General features: G+C 53.7%; 1 protein-coding gene across 2 annotated transcripts in view; it reads left to right on the forward strand.

Moving 5' to 3' along the window:
• The window catches only part of ZC3H3 (zinc finger CCCH-type containing 3), a 156715-nt gene extending 146082 nt beyond the window's left edge, over positions 1–10633 (forward strand). For both annotated transcript variants that reach the window (XM_061447606.1, XM_061447607.1), the window contains exons 12-13: positions 8163–8243; positions 9672–10633. In XM_061447606.1, coding sequence (XP_061303590.1) covers positions 8163–8243; positions 9672–9703 — 113 coding nt within the window. In that variant the 3' untranslated portion in view covers positions 9704–10633. The remainder of the gene's footprint in view (positions 1–8162; positions 8244–9671) is intronic.
• The last annotated feature ends 4188 nt before the right edge of the window (positions 10634–14821 follow it).

Below are 14821 nucleotides of genomic sequence, written 5' to 3' on the forward strand. Positions count from 1 at the left end.
CTGATGTCGTCCTCCCATGGCGAGGGTTCCCAACCCTTGTAACCTGATGCTCAAAGCATCCTCCAAGAAGCCCATGGGGAGAACAAACCCCTCCAGCCAAGCATCCCACCCGGGAAGGCTGGGCTTGGTGGCATCCCATCCATCACCTGCTCGTGTTCTCCATCCAGAAGGGCAAACCCAGCGGGAGCACAGGCTCCCCAACCCCTCCACCAGGTAATGGGCTTTCCCAATTTCACCTTCCAGTTCAATCGCCTGTGCTGGAGCCTCAGCAGCCTCCCCGCTCTCATTGTAAGCAACTCCAGCACCGCAAAGCCCTTCCAATCGAGTGCTAATTTAATTAGAAAGCACCCATTTGAGTTAATTTGTTCGAGAAGCTCACGGAAAACTCCTGGAGTGAACAGATGTTCCCCTCTCCCCCGATGAACATTCAGGGCTTTGTAAATGGCTCCGCTCAGCCTTGTTTAGGAGAGAAAAGAGGATTTTATAGCTGCAAACGACCCTTTCTGTAAACATTTTACAGCTCTCTGCACGTTTGAGTGACGATAAAGCCCCAGCAAGTCGTCGGGCTGCAAAGCTGGGACCATACGGCCATCATTTCCTTGTCATATTTCACGGTCGTAACGGTAATGGAAGCTGCTCGCTACAGGCTTTTCCTAACGGCTCCGCTGAGCACGCTCAAACGCTTTGGCTTTGGAGGGATTCAGGGAGGTGCGGAGCTGCTGAGGGTGTTCACAGATGTTCACGGAGGCAGGGAAGGGTTTGGGGTGCAAAGGAGCTGAGGATCATCCAGTTCCGGCCCCTTGCCATGGGCAGGGACACCTCACGCTAGGCCATGTCCCCCAGGGCTCTGTCCAACCTGGCCTTGAACACTGCCAGGGATGGAGCATTCACAACTTCCCTGGGCAAACCCATTCCAGTGCCTCACCACCCTTACAGTAAAGAATTTCTTCCTTATACCCAATCTAAACTTCCCCTGTTTAAGTTTGAACCCATTACCCCTTGTCCTGTCACTACAGTCCCTAATGAAGAGTCCCTCCCCAGCATCCCTATAGCCCCCCTTCAGACACTGGAAGCTGCTGTGAGGTCTCCACGCAGCCTCTCTTCTCCAGGCTCAACAGCCCCAGCTTTCTCATCCAGACGGGAGCATTTAGTGCAGACCTTGGTGCAGCTCAGATGGATGGGAGGTGGTTGCAGATTGCCTGAGATCTTTGGTCTTTTGCCTTCTGCAGGCAAGAGCAGCAACTCAAATCTTTATAGAGGAACAGGGGTTTAGCAGGATAATGGTGTTTGAACTCTGCGTGCCTCAGTTTTACCCATTCCCTTACCTCCTGCTCAGCAAGAGCTCTGAAGCTTTATTGCTGGTTTGTGGGTGGCTTTGGGAGCTGGAGGGTAGAAGCATCCAGGACAGTTTGGGGAGAGCCAGGGATGAGTTTGGGCATGAGAGGAGCAGATAAACCATCTCCTTTGTGTTTCGAGGGGCACTAATGTGATCCCCACACCAGGGTGCTGCATCCATGTGCTGCTCATGATCATCATTGTGCTCTGAGCTGCTCAACCCAGGATCCACATGGCAGGACCTTTTCCTCCATCCCTGTGGAGATGCCACCAGCGTGTATGGGATGAACACACCACAATCATCTTCCTTCCCCTGCAGTCCTGAGTCATTTTCAGGTTCAGCTTCCATCCTGTGATCCATTTTAGGATGGACGAGGACACATGGATGAGGAGGTGTCCTCTTAGGAGGCAGGTAGGAGATAGCAGGAGTAGGTGGAGGCACTTTGGTGGTCATGGGGGAGCTCATGGGCGTTACAGAACTTCCTGTATCCTCAGCAGGTGATACCAAGGGGACAGGGATGAGCTAAGGAGAGGAAGGACAACGGGACAAGGATGAGCTAAGGAGAGGAAGGACAACAGGGCATCAAGACCTGAATTCTGTAGGGAAAGGAAAAGGGAGTTAGGAGCATGCTTGATGTATCTTGTTGTCCATAAATCAGCTTTCCCATCATTGCCTTCCTCTGAGGTCTTCTGCTCTTGTTGGATAAATGAACAGGATACAGACAGGAGGCAGGAAATCTCCATCTTTCTTCCTGATGGTACCAATGAACCCTTCCTGTCTTGTGGCTCATAAGCAATGTGGACCTTGGTGTACCTTCCCAGCTTTAGTCGTGGCATTTGGCACATCTTTCTCGTAATAGGGAGTGTGATCCATGCACATGGCAGGTGGTGATGGGTGCTCCTATGCTCCCTCTCATCTCCTCACCTTTGCTGTGTGATCCCACTGCAGGTAGATGCTTCCCTCCCCACTTCCCCATCCAATGCACTCTCCATTGGACACACAGGGAGACTCTAATTAGAGAGCATCAGAACTCTTTCATAACTGAATTAACCAACCTCTAATAGAATTGCTTTGTCTAATGCAGAATCTATTGAGCTGCAGGTTCAGAGCAGGCTGCACCCATGCCTTGAGCAGGACAACGTGTATCAGCCTGATTGGTTTCCTCCTAACAGGCTGGATCTGCTCAGGTCGTTGGCAATTGCATCTTCTTCTCCTGAGTCAGCAGGTCCTTGTGGCTGTTTGGTGGGGGGCTCTGCAGTGGGGGAGGTTTAGGTTGGTTTCATACACCCTAGATACGAGCTTCAGACATCACCTTGGTCATGGGTGATTCTTTCCCAACCTGGAGAGACCCATGGGCTGGTGGACGTCACCAGGGGACTTCCTAGTGGCCCTTACAGAATCCTGGAATGGTTTGGGTTGGAGAAGACCTTAAAGCTCATCCAGTTCCAAACCCCTGCCATGGGCAGGGACACCTTCCACTAGAGCAGGATGCTCCAAGCCCCTGTGTCCAACCTGGCCTTGAACACTGCCAGGGATGGAGCATTCACCACTTCTCTGGGCACCCTGTGCCAGCACCTCAGCACCCTCACTGGGAAGAACTTCTTCCTTATCTCCAGCCTGAACTTCCCCTTTTTCAGTTTGAACCCATCACCCCTTGTCCTATTGCTACAGTCCTTAGACCTTGCACATCTCTCTGCAGCGATGCCTTTTATCTGGCAGCCCTTGGTCTCCATTTCTTCCATCTACTAAAGCCCTGCTGCAGGACAGCATCAGGCTTGGGGTGCCATCAAGCTTTGGGGTGCTGGGGGTGACACGGGTGTTGTTGAAGGTTGGGGTTGCATCCCCTCATGTCTTCGTATCTCTGGGAAGGTCTAAAAGTCAGGAACTTCACTGCTGTGTCATTCCCGTATTGCAAAGTGGCCAATTCAGTTGAAACTTCCAGTAAAGCTGGTGGGTGCTGGGACTTCTTCTAATTGAGCTCCTGCTCTGAATCAGAATCATCCCTTCTTAGCCCACCAAAGGCCGTTGGAAACACTCTGATTTACTTCCCACGTGCACTGGGCTGCCTGCACGTTTCCAGTCCTCTTCCCTCATCGATTTGCAGGTGACTTTCAGAGCTGCCAAGTCTCATTCCTCTGCCAGGACTGAAATCCATTTCTTCCATATTCATTTTCTACCTGGTTTTTAGGGCCTCATCCACATGTGCAGAGGGGCTGAGACCAGGACTTAGACATGGCTCCAGATTCCTGAAGAACCCTCATGTTCAGCTCATTGCCCCTTAGCAGACCTGATGTTCGCCCCCCATAAGTTGTTTAATGACCTAAAAAGTGGAGCCCTCTGAGATGGTGAAATCCCATCTTCTTCAGGGGAAGCTTCATCTCATCAGTAAAGGAAAAACATGGTGTTCACCATATGTTATCATGGCCAGGCCAACGTGTACCACCAGACCACAGAGCATCTCTGCTGTGCCCGCCATCCAACTAAGTCCCTCTCCCAACACTGCAGCTTATGTCTGGTTTCCTGGTTGCCTTTTTCCTCCTAGAAGAAGGAATTCAGAAGAAGAGACTCTGAGAGGACATCCCAGCATGGATGTCCTGCTCTGCAAGCATGGCAGGACATCATGGGACATCTGCATATTTTTTCCTTTGGGAATGGGGGGACAAAAAGGATAGGGGTGGGTCTCCAGGTGGTGTTAAACCTTGAGCATCCATCACAGAGATGCTGGGATGCATCTGTGTGCACTGAGCCATTGGGTGGAAACTTTTGCATCCCCCTTGCTGTATTAGTAACTGGAGCATTAGGTGGCCAGCCATGAAAAGAGCTGCAAATTGCAGCCACCTCATTATCCTTCTTTGCTTTGGGAATGGGATTGTATCCTTTAATCTGGGATCATTTCACATGGAGGCAGATCCTGGGGAGGAGTGAGGTGGTTGTGGGTACCATGCCCCACATGAAACCCCTTCCTGGAGCCTAACTTGAATGCAGGACAGGACAGAGCCCCTTGGTAGCATCAGGAGAGTGATGGAGACCAAACATCCGTCAGGCTGGAGGCTGGTCAGGAAGGGAAGGTATCCTTAATCCCAGCCTTCCCTCCATCAAAGCTTTTTATAGCTGGATGGTGGAGTTTGGGAAGCTACAAGCAAGACGTCTTCCCCTGCATCCCTTCACTTTGAGGCTTGTGCATCTTCTGTCCATGATGTGGGGCATCTCCAGCTGCCTCCCACCCTCACACCTTGGGGAGCAAAGCAGTTCTTTAAACCCTCATTGATCAGGAGCCGTGGACAAGGAGAGGATTTGGGGACAAGGACCAGACCCATCTCCTTTTACCCTCTATCTGGTGCGATTTGTCCTCCATCAGGTTTGAGGAGCGGCAGTGTGCACTGGCAGCCCAGAAAGCCAACCATATCCTGGGCTGCACCAAAGGAGCGTGACTAGCAGGTTGAAGGAGGTGATCCTGCCCCTCTACTCTGCTCTAGTGAGACCTCATTTGCAGCACTGTGTGCAGTTCTGGTGTCCTCAACATAAGGACAAGGAGCTGTTGGAACAAGTCCAGAGGAGGACATGAGGATGCTCAGGGGCTGGAGCAGCTCTTGTATGGAGACAGGCTGAGAACATTGGGGCTGTTGAGCCTGGAGAAGAGAAGCTGCGTGGAGACCTCAGAGCAGCTTCCAGTGTCTGAAGGGGGCCTATAGGGATGCTGGGGAGGGACTCTTCATTAGGGACTGGAGTGATAGGACAAGGGGTGATGGGTTCAAACTGAAACAAGGGAAGTTTACATTGGATATAAGGAGGAAACTCTTTACTGTGAGGATGCTGAGGTGCTGGCACAGAGTGCTCAGAGAAGTTGTGAATGCTCCGTCCCTGGCAGTGTTCAAGGCCATGTTGGGCAGAGCCTTGGGTGACATGGCCTAGTGTGAGGTGTCCCTGCCCGTGGCAGAGGGTTGGAACTGGGAGAACTTAAGCTCTTTTCCAACCCATTCTATGATTCTTTGCTTCCCCACCTTTAAACCCCCCTGTATCCACATGTGAATGAAACAAACCTTGTTTTCACTCCCCCGTGGGGTGCAGCTGGAGCCGCTCGGCTCGGCAGCGTCTGGGGGAAGGCCAGGCTTTATTGAAACCCATAATGGTGCCACCTGAAGCGTGATTTACTGCACTGTCCACTCCTCGGCCTTGATAATATGTTTCTATTAGATTTCCTTCCTTTCCCTCCTTCCTCCTCGCAAAGAGAGGCAACTTTCTCCATCTGCCTGACACCTTCTTAGGCTTAGGCAAAATAAATGTTGATTTTCATCAAGAGGAAGAGCGCTGGAAGTCCTCATTCCCCGCCTGAGCTTGACAAGCTCAGCAAAAGCCGCCCGCTTTTTGAGGGAGAGAACTGGTGCTCCAGCCCCGGTTCTTCTCTTTGGAAGCAGTTCAATCATCGTAATGAAAAAGGGGTTTCTTAGCTTGGCTTTCACTAACTAGAAATGATATACCTGGTTCCCGGAAGATGGATTGTGCGGCTGCTGAAATGCAGACGAGGAGGAGAGGGGGGAGAGAGTGAAGGCGCGCGAGATGCGACCCAAGATTGATCACACCATTTGCAGGATCTCCCATGCACAAACAGCAGAAAACATCTTTTCCTTTGCTGGGGTGGGTTTAGTGACACCCCTTTATTCTCCAGGTCCCCCCTTTGGCTTTCACAAGGGGATGTTTCGTCGTGGGGTGCTCGCCCATCCCTGTTTGCTCACTGTGGGGTGAAGCATCCACTGCTTCATCCTTTTCCGGAGCAGCATCTCCCTCCATCCAAAGTGAGAAACTGGACCAGTTTAGTCCTTTTGCATCCTATTTTGGGGTTGATTTTATTATCACCCTCCTTAATTTTGTAAGGAATAAGTTTGAAATCAGGCTGGGATGCTCTGAAAGCATCTCGGCTCCATTCAACCTCATACTGAAGTCAGGAAGTTAATTACAGTTGATTTAAAAATCACCTTTCCTTGTCTTCCTTCCCCAAAAAAAAGAGAGAAATCGATATTTCTCCTTCTGTAATCATATTTGCTTTGAGTTGCAAAGCCTGGCTTTCATGGATATTAGCTAATGAAGTGTTTTCCAGTTCATCCGGCATGGAATTGAGCCATTTCCACTGTTCCCGTTGGACCAGGGCTGTGGTTTTTTGGGGGCAGGAATGAGGAGATGCTCATTTTGACCCTTTGGGGTTGATGGGTTGGACCCTAATTAACACCAGCCAGAATGGAATTTGGATATTGCAGGCTGGATAAACCATGTGGAGCAACTGAAACATTAGGAAGGTGATCAAAGGCCAAGAGGGGTGCATTGGGCATCTGCTTGGTGTTGCTGTTCCCCAAAGCTGAATTTGGTTGCTTTGCTAGTGACTAATGGCCAAGTCCGAGGTGGCTGCTGTGCACCACTCTGATGTATGGGTGTTATATTAAGGGTGGAAAGGTGCTAAATGAGCCCTCTTTATTCTACATAAATTAGCTCAGAAGCTATGTATCACTGCCACGGAGGCTTAGACTCAGAGGCAAGTTTGTTTAAAAGCAGGGAACAACTCTTGGTGACTCCCTGTTGTTGGATGCTGCTTGGGGTCCTCTTCTCTCCACACTTCTCTGCCCCAAAACCTTCTCCTTTGGGCTTTCAGGGCTGCTGGAAGGTGCCCATGGTCCCACCTCTGTGCTGGCCATCATTTGGGAGGTGCAGTGTGGAGCACCAATGTGTTTGCAGGGTCATAGAATGGTTTGTGTTGGAAGGGACCTTAAAGCTCATCCAGTTCCAGCCCCTGTATTCTGGCAAACCTCCTTTTCCCATCCACATTCATCTTGGTGTGTTCTTGATCAGGTGTCCACACACTCTGTTACCAACCCATCAGTTTGGTTGGTAGAACCCCCTAACTGCTGCTACTCTACACCCTTCAGGGAGGGAAAGGTATGTCTGGTGTTGAGGTTGAAATGGAGGAGGACTTCACACCATCCACCCTCATCCATGGGATGTGCCTGGACTCATCCTGCAGACAGATCACCCTTCATGGGGTTTTGGCTTCATACAAGCAGTTGGGCCCCTCTTTGGGGGAGGCACAGCTCCAGCAAGCAGAAGTCATCACCTGAAGCATCTTGGGGGGGATTCTGAGGGCAGCGGAGAGCTGTGGTCCCCAAACCTTTCTCCAGCATGGCCATAGCACTGAGCATGAGTTAACCTCTTGCTTACTGGTGCTCAGGTGTTACCTGCTCCACCCCAGCCCCAAAGCAGGTCGAGATGTTCACCTTGGGGTGCAATTTGAAGCTTTGTCTATCTTTTCTTTCCTATTTCACCCATAACTTGGGGGTTCTGCAGCAGCTCCGCAATGGGAAGGGACCTCTGAGTGTCTCCATCCCCTCCACATGTAGGGGGCTGAGGATGCTCAGGGATCTGAGGAACCAGCCACCTCCATCCCAGCCATGGCCAAGGGGAACATCAGCTCTGGGCTCACCCAGAGACATGTCCCCATCCCAAAGGGACCAACTCTGCACTGGAATGCTGGGGAAGGGGCTGCAGGGCAGCAGGGCCAGGCTGAGCACCCACTGGGGACACACGTGTCGCCACCAGCAGTGGGCAGGGTGGCTTTGGGACAGGATGCAATTAAAGTTTCTCCACTTGCTCGATAGTTAATCCTTCCTGTTGGCCCTCTGGGCACCTTTTATTCCCTTTTCCCCCTGTTAAAGCATAAAGTGCTGAGGCTACAGGGGCGGAAGAGCTTGCGATGCTCCTGCACCTGCATCCCAAAGGATTTCCAAAGCAACCCAAGAAAACTTTAATGACTTTCTCCTCTTTTCTTCCTTTCTGCTCCCAGTCAGCGCCAGAAGGAAGAGGACTTTGCTGCCAGTATCCTTGGGGGACTCTGAAAACACCTGTCCAAAGGAGGGTGGCAGAGGTGAGGCTGGTGGGTGCTATTGGGTTGTGTGCTGCTGGTTGAGTGGAGGAGCACCCGTATGCCCAGTGCTTTATATCCAACCTAAATCTCCCCGATTTCAGTTTGAACCCATCACCCCTTGTCCTATCACTCCAGTCCCTCTCCAGCATCCTTGTGGGCCCCCTTTAGGCACTGGAGCTGCTCTCAGGTCTCCCCTTCCTGCAGCAGAGGGGCAGGATCCCCTCCCTGAGCTGCTGTTCACGCTCTGGGGGTGCAGCCCAGCACACGGGGGGGTTCTGGGCTCAAGCACACACTGAAGCCAGGTCATGGGGAGCTTCTCATTGACCGACAGCCCCAAGTCCTTCTGCCATGGCTGCTCCATCCACTCTGCCCAGCCTGTGTTTGTACCGGGGATTGCCCCAGCCCATGTGCAGGACCTTGCCCTTGGGCTGTTGTACTCCATGAGGTTCACACATTCCCACTTCCCAAGTGTGTCCAGAGCCCTCTGGATCCCATCCCTTCCCTCCAGCGTGTTGATCACACCACACAGCTTGGTGTCATTGACAGCCTTGCTGAGGGGTCATCAATCCCACCGTCCATGTTGTTGACAAAGACGTTGGACAGGATCCTGTTGGAACTGTTGGAACAAGTCCAGAGGAGGCCACAAGGATGATCAGGAGCTGCAGCACCTCCCCTATGGAGCCAGGCTGAGAACATTGGGGCTGTTGAGCCTGGAGAAGAGAAGCTGCGTGGAGACCTCAGAGCAGCTTCCAGTGTCTGAAGGGGGCTACAGGGATGCTGGGGAGGGACTCTTCATCAGGGACTGTAGTGACAGGACAAGGGGCAACGGGTTCAAACTTAAACAGGGGAAGTTTAGGTTGGAGATAAGGACGAAATTCTTTCCTGTTAGGGTGGTGAGGCACTGGAATGGGTTGCCCAGGGAGGTTGTGAATGCTCCATCCCTGGCAGTGTTCAAGGCCAGGTTGGACGAAGCCTTGGGTGTCGTGGTCTAGTGTGAGGTGTCCCTGCCCATGGCAGGGGCGTTGGAAGTGGATGATCCTAAGGTCCTTTCCAACCCTAACTATTCTATGATTCTATGATGGATCCCAACACCGACACCTGAGGGACACCACTCATTACTGGTCTCCACGTGGACATTGAGCCATTCACCGCAGCTCTTTGAGTGCAACCATCCAGCTAATTCCATATCCACCAGGTGGTCCCTCCATCATACCCATGTCTCTCCAGTTTAGAGACAAGGATGTCACAAAGAGCACTTCACACAAGCCCATAGAATCATAGAATGGTTTGGGTTGGAAAGGATCTTAAGATCATCAAGTTCCAACCCCCCTGCCGTAGGCAGGGACACCTCACACTAAACCATATCACCCAAGGCCTCGTCCAACAGCACCAGTTGCTCTGTCCCTACCTTCTTCCTCTCCTCCCCAGGCAAACGGCTGCAGATCAAGCCCAGGCTGTGAACAAGAACCCAACCCAACAGCATCCAACCAGCTCAGGAACCGCAGAGCCGGGCACGACCCGGCCCCTACCTCAGGACGCCGCGGCCGCACGCGGCACCTTCTTCTCCTCTTGCTCTTTGGGGACGTTGTCATGGCAGGGAATGGGGTGGCAGCACTGGGGCAGCATCACCCCCCTTCCCCTGCAGCTTCATTGGGAGTATTGAAGTTGCCAATAAATGATCCAGTTTAGTGAAGATGAAACCTGCTCTGGGCTCTTTGGATGCTCACAGGGTTGGGAAGAGGCTCCCAGCCCCACCAGTCCTCCTGCAGATCACAGCTCTGCTGCTGTACAGGACATGAGGTGGTTGTGCCATCAAGCAGCGTGCCCCTGTCCAGGTCAGCCACTCCACAGGCAACAAGCATGTCTGGTGGTCTCAAGTCAGCACCACACTGGGATGTAACAGATCATAAAGCCCCCACAGAACTCCAGTCTCTCCATGCCACCTGCATCCATCCTGCTCCATCCCCTTGCTGTTAGGAGGGGATTTCTTGGAGCAGAGCCATGTGCCGAGAGCATCCCAAGTGGAAATGTGCTGGGAGCAGCACTGAGCTCATATCAAAGGCTACTGCAGCGTGTCGGGGTCCCCATGGCTGGTTGTACCCTGATGCCACCTCTCCCCATCCCAGAAGGGGTTTGGTTTCCCTTGGGAGACCCAGCCCAGTGCTTTGGGTCCCTCTGAATCCAAGCAGGAGCAGAACATGGGAAGAGCATTGTGCAGAGCCAAGTAGCGGCCATGCAGCTGCTGGTACAATGGGGTTAGCATCCATGGGTACAATTTCCACCTGGATTTTTGGGCAGTGGATGCTGTTCCCACATGATTCTAGGCCCAACAGCAGGATTATGAGGTGCTGAGAGCCATGTGCAGTGGCAGGATTTGCTCCATCACATCACCTGCAGGGAAAGACATCAGCAAGAGCATAGGTGAGCACTGGGGATCCCTGGGGACCCAGCACCCAGCTGGGCTTGGTGATGGGGTGGGTGATGGAGCCTTGGGCTCAGCTGCACCATGGATACAGCAAGGGGCTGATGGGTGCAGTTTCACCCCCAGGGACCCCTATGGTGGTGGTGGTGGGGGGGGTATCTTGGGGGCTCCTGGTGAGGGATTTATCACCTGTCTCAAGTGACTTGGACCATGGGATGCCACCAGAGGCACCACGTGGCTCCTCTGTAAGGATGCTGAACTGGCAATGCAGTTTAGTGCCACTCGGACACCAGTTTGTGGTAGCCTCATCCCCATTGTCCCCCCAGTTATCGTGAGGACCAGCAACTCCTACCCCAGCCTGCGTACCACGAGCTGTTTTCTAGTGACACCTTTGTTGTTCCCATTGTTATTCCATGTCTTTTATTGACCCTTGTGTTTTGATATGTAAATAAAGGGGTTGTTCTCCAGGATGCCTGGTCGGAGCATGGCTTTTTTATTCGGCAGTACATGAACATCCCATCAAGGAGAAGCTGCTCTGATCCCCAGATCTTTGGGGTTCTTTAAGTATTAGAACCTTTCCCCCCTTTCCCCATAATTATGTTTCTTCATAGTGGTTTCCTACCAAAAAACAACCCAAATTCACTACAGATCAGCCCAGGGGAGATGATGCTGCTGCATCCCCAAGGATGACCGATGCAATGTGGTGGTGACCAAGAGCTTTGGTGCTTCTGGCTGTGGCTTCCTAATGAGCAGTCGAATGAGGGTTAAGCACTCATTAAGGAAGGTGATGAGTAGCTCCCCAAGAGCCCTGATGCTGCTTCCCACTGCTCCCTTCCCATGCAGGGTTGTCATTTATTGCTGGCTCTGGTTCAAATCACTGCTTGGGAGTGATGGATATCTGAGGAGCGATAAAAACAGCCCCTGGAGATGGTGGTGGTGAGCCCTGACGCCGCGGTGACGGGCCCCAATGGGGTTTATCCACCTTCCCCATGATGCTGCGGTGATGGTCTGTGCCAGCACCATGGTGTGGATGTGCTCTGGGGGTTCCTTAGCTGGAGAGGTGGCATCAGCCTCTTGGTATGGTTTTTCCTTCTCCCAAAATGATGGCATCAAGCAACCTGCTCTAGTGTGAGCTGTCCCTGCCCATAGCAGGGGGTTGGAACTGGATGAGCTTTAAGGTCCTTTCCAGCCCAACCCGTTCCATGATTCAATGAGTTTTGACCCTTCTCCCTTCATCAGCACCCAGACTCCTGCTGCAGATGCTGATGGAGCATCACCAAGATGGTCCCACCGACACCCCGGGGGTCGAGAGCTCCCCAAGCCCATCACCACCCCATGGGGAAACCGAGGCAGCGCCCATGCCTGCACCCGGCCCTGCTCCAAGGGTTAACGGGGCAGAGGGGCCACGCGCTCTAAAAGCAAGCGGTGACACCATCCCATGGCCACCAACCTGGTTATGTCACTCGGCTGCCTGCGTTTCAACCCCGCCGACCGGCGCGGCGTGGCCGGGAGGGACCGGGACGTGTCACTGTACCCAGCACCCGCTATAAATACCCCAAGGGGGTGGCTTGGGCCGGTGACGGCTCCATTGGAGCCCTTCCCATTCCCTAAATCCCATCCTGGCTCCGGCCCCATCCTTGGTGGCAGCTGCTGATGGGGGCCGGGTGCCCCCGAGGCATGAGCGGCTCTGGGGAGGGAGGTGGCTCCGCATCCCAGATTCCCAGAGCTGGATCCCGATATCCCACTGCGCAGGTACGGGGATGCTGCGCTGGGGGTCACACAATGAATAGGGGTTAAAAACGTCCCATGAAAAGGTTTTTTTTCTGTTGCAAAAGTATCAAAATGCCCTTTTTTTTGTCCCATTCTTTGTGCTATCAATTGGGGGGCTCCCTGCCCAAGTTTGGGGTCTCCAATGTGGGATAACTGTGTTCCAGGTTATCCATTATGGGATAAATTCCAGCATTAGGAGGGTCCCGGGGGACCTGCATCCATGTCCCTCCTAAGGAGGACAAATATCACCCCTGGCTTAATTTTACCTTTACAGGAGGAGAAGGATGGAGAAGGGGACAACAACACCCCTGACCCAGAGGCTGGATCCAGTAGAAGAGATGAAGTGGGGTTGTAATTGCTGGGGATGCAGCAGGAGAGGGGGTTTCACCCCCCCAAATCACCCTGTTTTGTATTCGTTTGCCCCAAGTCATCCCATTTAGCCCAGTATTCCCCATTCCCAAAGTCCCAAGTGGGGAGGGCCATCAGCTGGGTAAGGGGACCATGTCCCCCCATCCCATAGCGGGCAGGATGCAGCCAGGCTGGGATGTTGTGGTACCCCAAGGACATCCTATGGGAGATGGAGACATGGGAGGGGGGTGATGGTGGGTATTGACAGCCCCTATGGGATGAATCCCTTGGGATTAGGGGTACAACTCAATGGCTATGCTCCGTGCCTCAGTTTCCCCCCAACACCTTCCTATGGGGCTGTGCCCACAGCCAGGACCAGGCCCCTGTGTGCTCCATCCCTGCCCATAGTGTGCGTCCCATAACCCCCCCCCCAGCGCTGCCCTTGACCCCATCAGGGTTAATCCCGACTCCTTCCCTGGCACATCCTGGTCCCTCCTTGTGCTGCAGCTGCAGCAGCCACGAGGTGGCAGGGCTCGGAGCAGCAGCCAGGCCAGGGCCTCATCCTGCGCTGGGATGAGCACCCAAAGCCCCTCACTCGATGCCAGTGATGCCTTTGCCGTGGGATGGGACAGCGAGGCTTCATCCTGGAGCTGGTGATGCTCCTCACCGTGTGCGAGGCACAGACATCACCTCCTGTGGCACGAAGCTGGGGCCAGACCTGGATTATGGGAACATCAAATAATATCCCAAAATAGATAGGTGTATGTATTTTGGAAGGGTGGAAAACCTTCCCTGTATCCCAGGGAGGATGCTCCGGACTGGGAACACCGAGGTGGGGAGGGAAAGGGCTTCATCCCTTTCATCCCAGGTCGATGTTGTGCCTGGTACCCACAACAGCAATGGAGACTGTGGTCCCTCAGTGAGGTGTGGAACCTGGTTTGGGATCAATAATCCCCATTCTGGGTCTTTCCCTGTTTTTTGGGGAGGAAATTATGGTTTATCTTCTGTTTGTGCTCACTTCTTGCTTGGGCCTGGAGTGGTTGGGGGGAGATGGAATGGGGGGGTGGAATGGAGGGAGCATAGACAGGGGATGCAGAGGGATGCAGAGAAAGGGAGCAGAGGGACTGCAGGAGGTTACATGGGGATGCAGGGGGATACAAAGGGATGCAGAAAGGTGGAGGGGGGAGTGGAGGGAGGATGCAGGGGGGCGCAAGGGGATGCAGTGGTGGTGGGGGGGGTGCACAGGATATGAGAGGGGATAAAAGGGGAATGTGGGGAGGATGCCTGGGGGGATGAAGGGGCATGCAGAGAGGGGGCACAGGGGGTTAGAGGGTGTTATATGGGGGTGCAAGTTTAAGCAAGGGGATGCAGGGGGATAAACGAAGTGATTCAAGGGGATGCAGGGGGGATGCTGAAGATGCAGGTAAGGTGCAAGGTGGTGCGGGGGGGGGTGCAAGAGGTTACATTGGGATGCAGGTAGGGGTGAAAGGGGATGAGGGGTTGGGGGGGTACATGAAGGATGCATGGGGGTGCAAGGGAATGCAGGAGTATGTGGTGGGATGCATGGGGAAGGAATGGTGGGGAGATGCAGGGGGCATTCAGAGGGGATGCAGAGAGGGGATGCACTGGGGAGGAAGTGGGGTGCAGTGAGGTACAGGGGGATGCAGGAGGGATGTGTGTAGGGGGCACAACGGGATGCAGGCGATGCAGGGGGATGCAGAGAGGGATGCAGGGGTTGATGTGATGGGATACAGGAGGATGCCGGGGGGGGGATGCCCGGGGCACGGGGTCCCCTCCTCCGGAGCCGCCGCGGGCAGCGCAGACCCGGTCCCCGCAGTGATTGACAGCAGCCCCGAGGCGTTACCATGGGGATATGCAAATCGAGACGTGGCATCCGCCGCGCTGATAGGCCAGAAACAGCAGTCCCCGCCCCGGGAGGCGGGGCCGGGCCGCGCTCCCCCCTATATAACGCATCGGGCTCCATTCAGCCGCCCGGTAGCGCCGAGTACGGGCAGGGAGCAGGCAGGGGACGGGCAGG

The sequence above is a fragment of the Pezoporus flaviventris genome, unplaced genomic scaffold (genome assembly GCF_033815535.1).
Source record: "Pezoporus flaviventris isolate CSIRO_AGI_PZ_B2104156 unplaced genomic scaffold, CSIRO_AGI_Pfla_v1 ptg000007l, whole genome shotgun sequence".
In the NCBI taxonomy this organism is placed as follows: domain Eukaryota; kingdom Metazoa; phylum Chordata; class Aves; order Psittaciformes; family Psittacidae; genus Pezoporus; species Pezoporus flaviventris.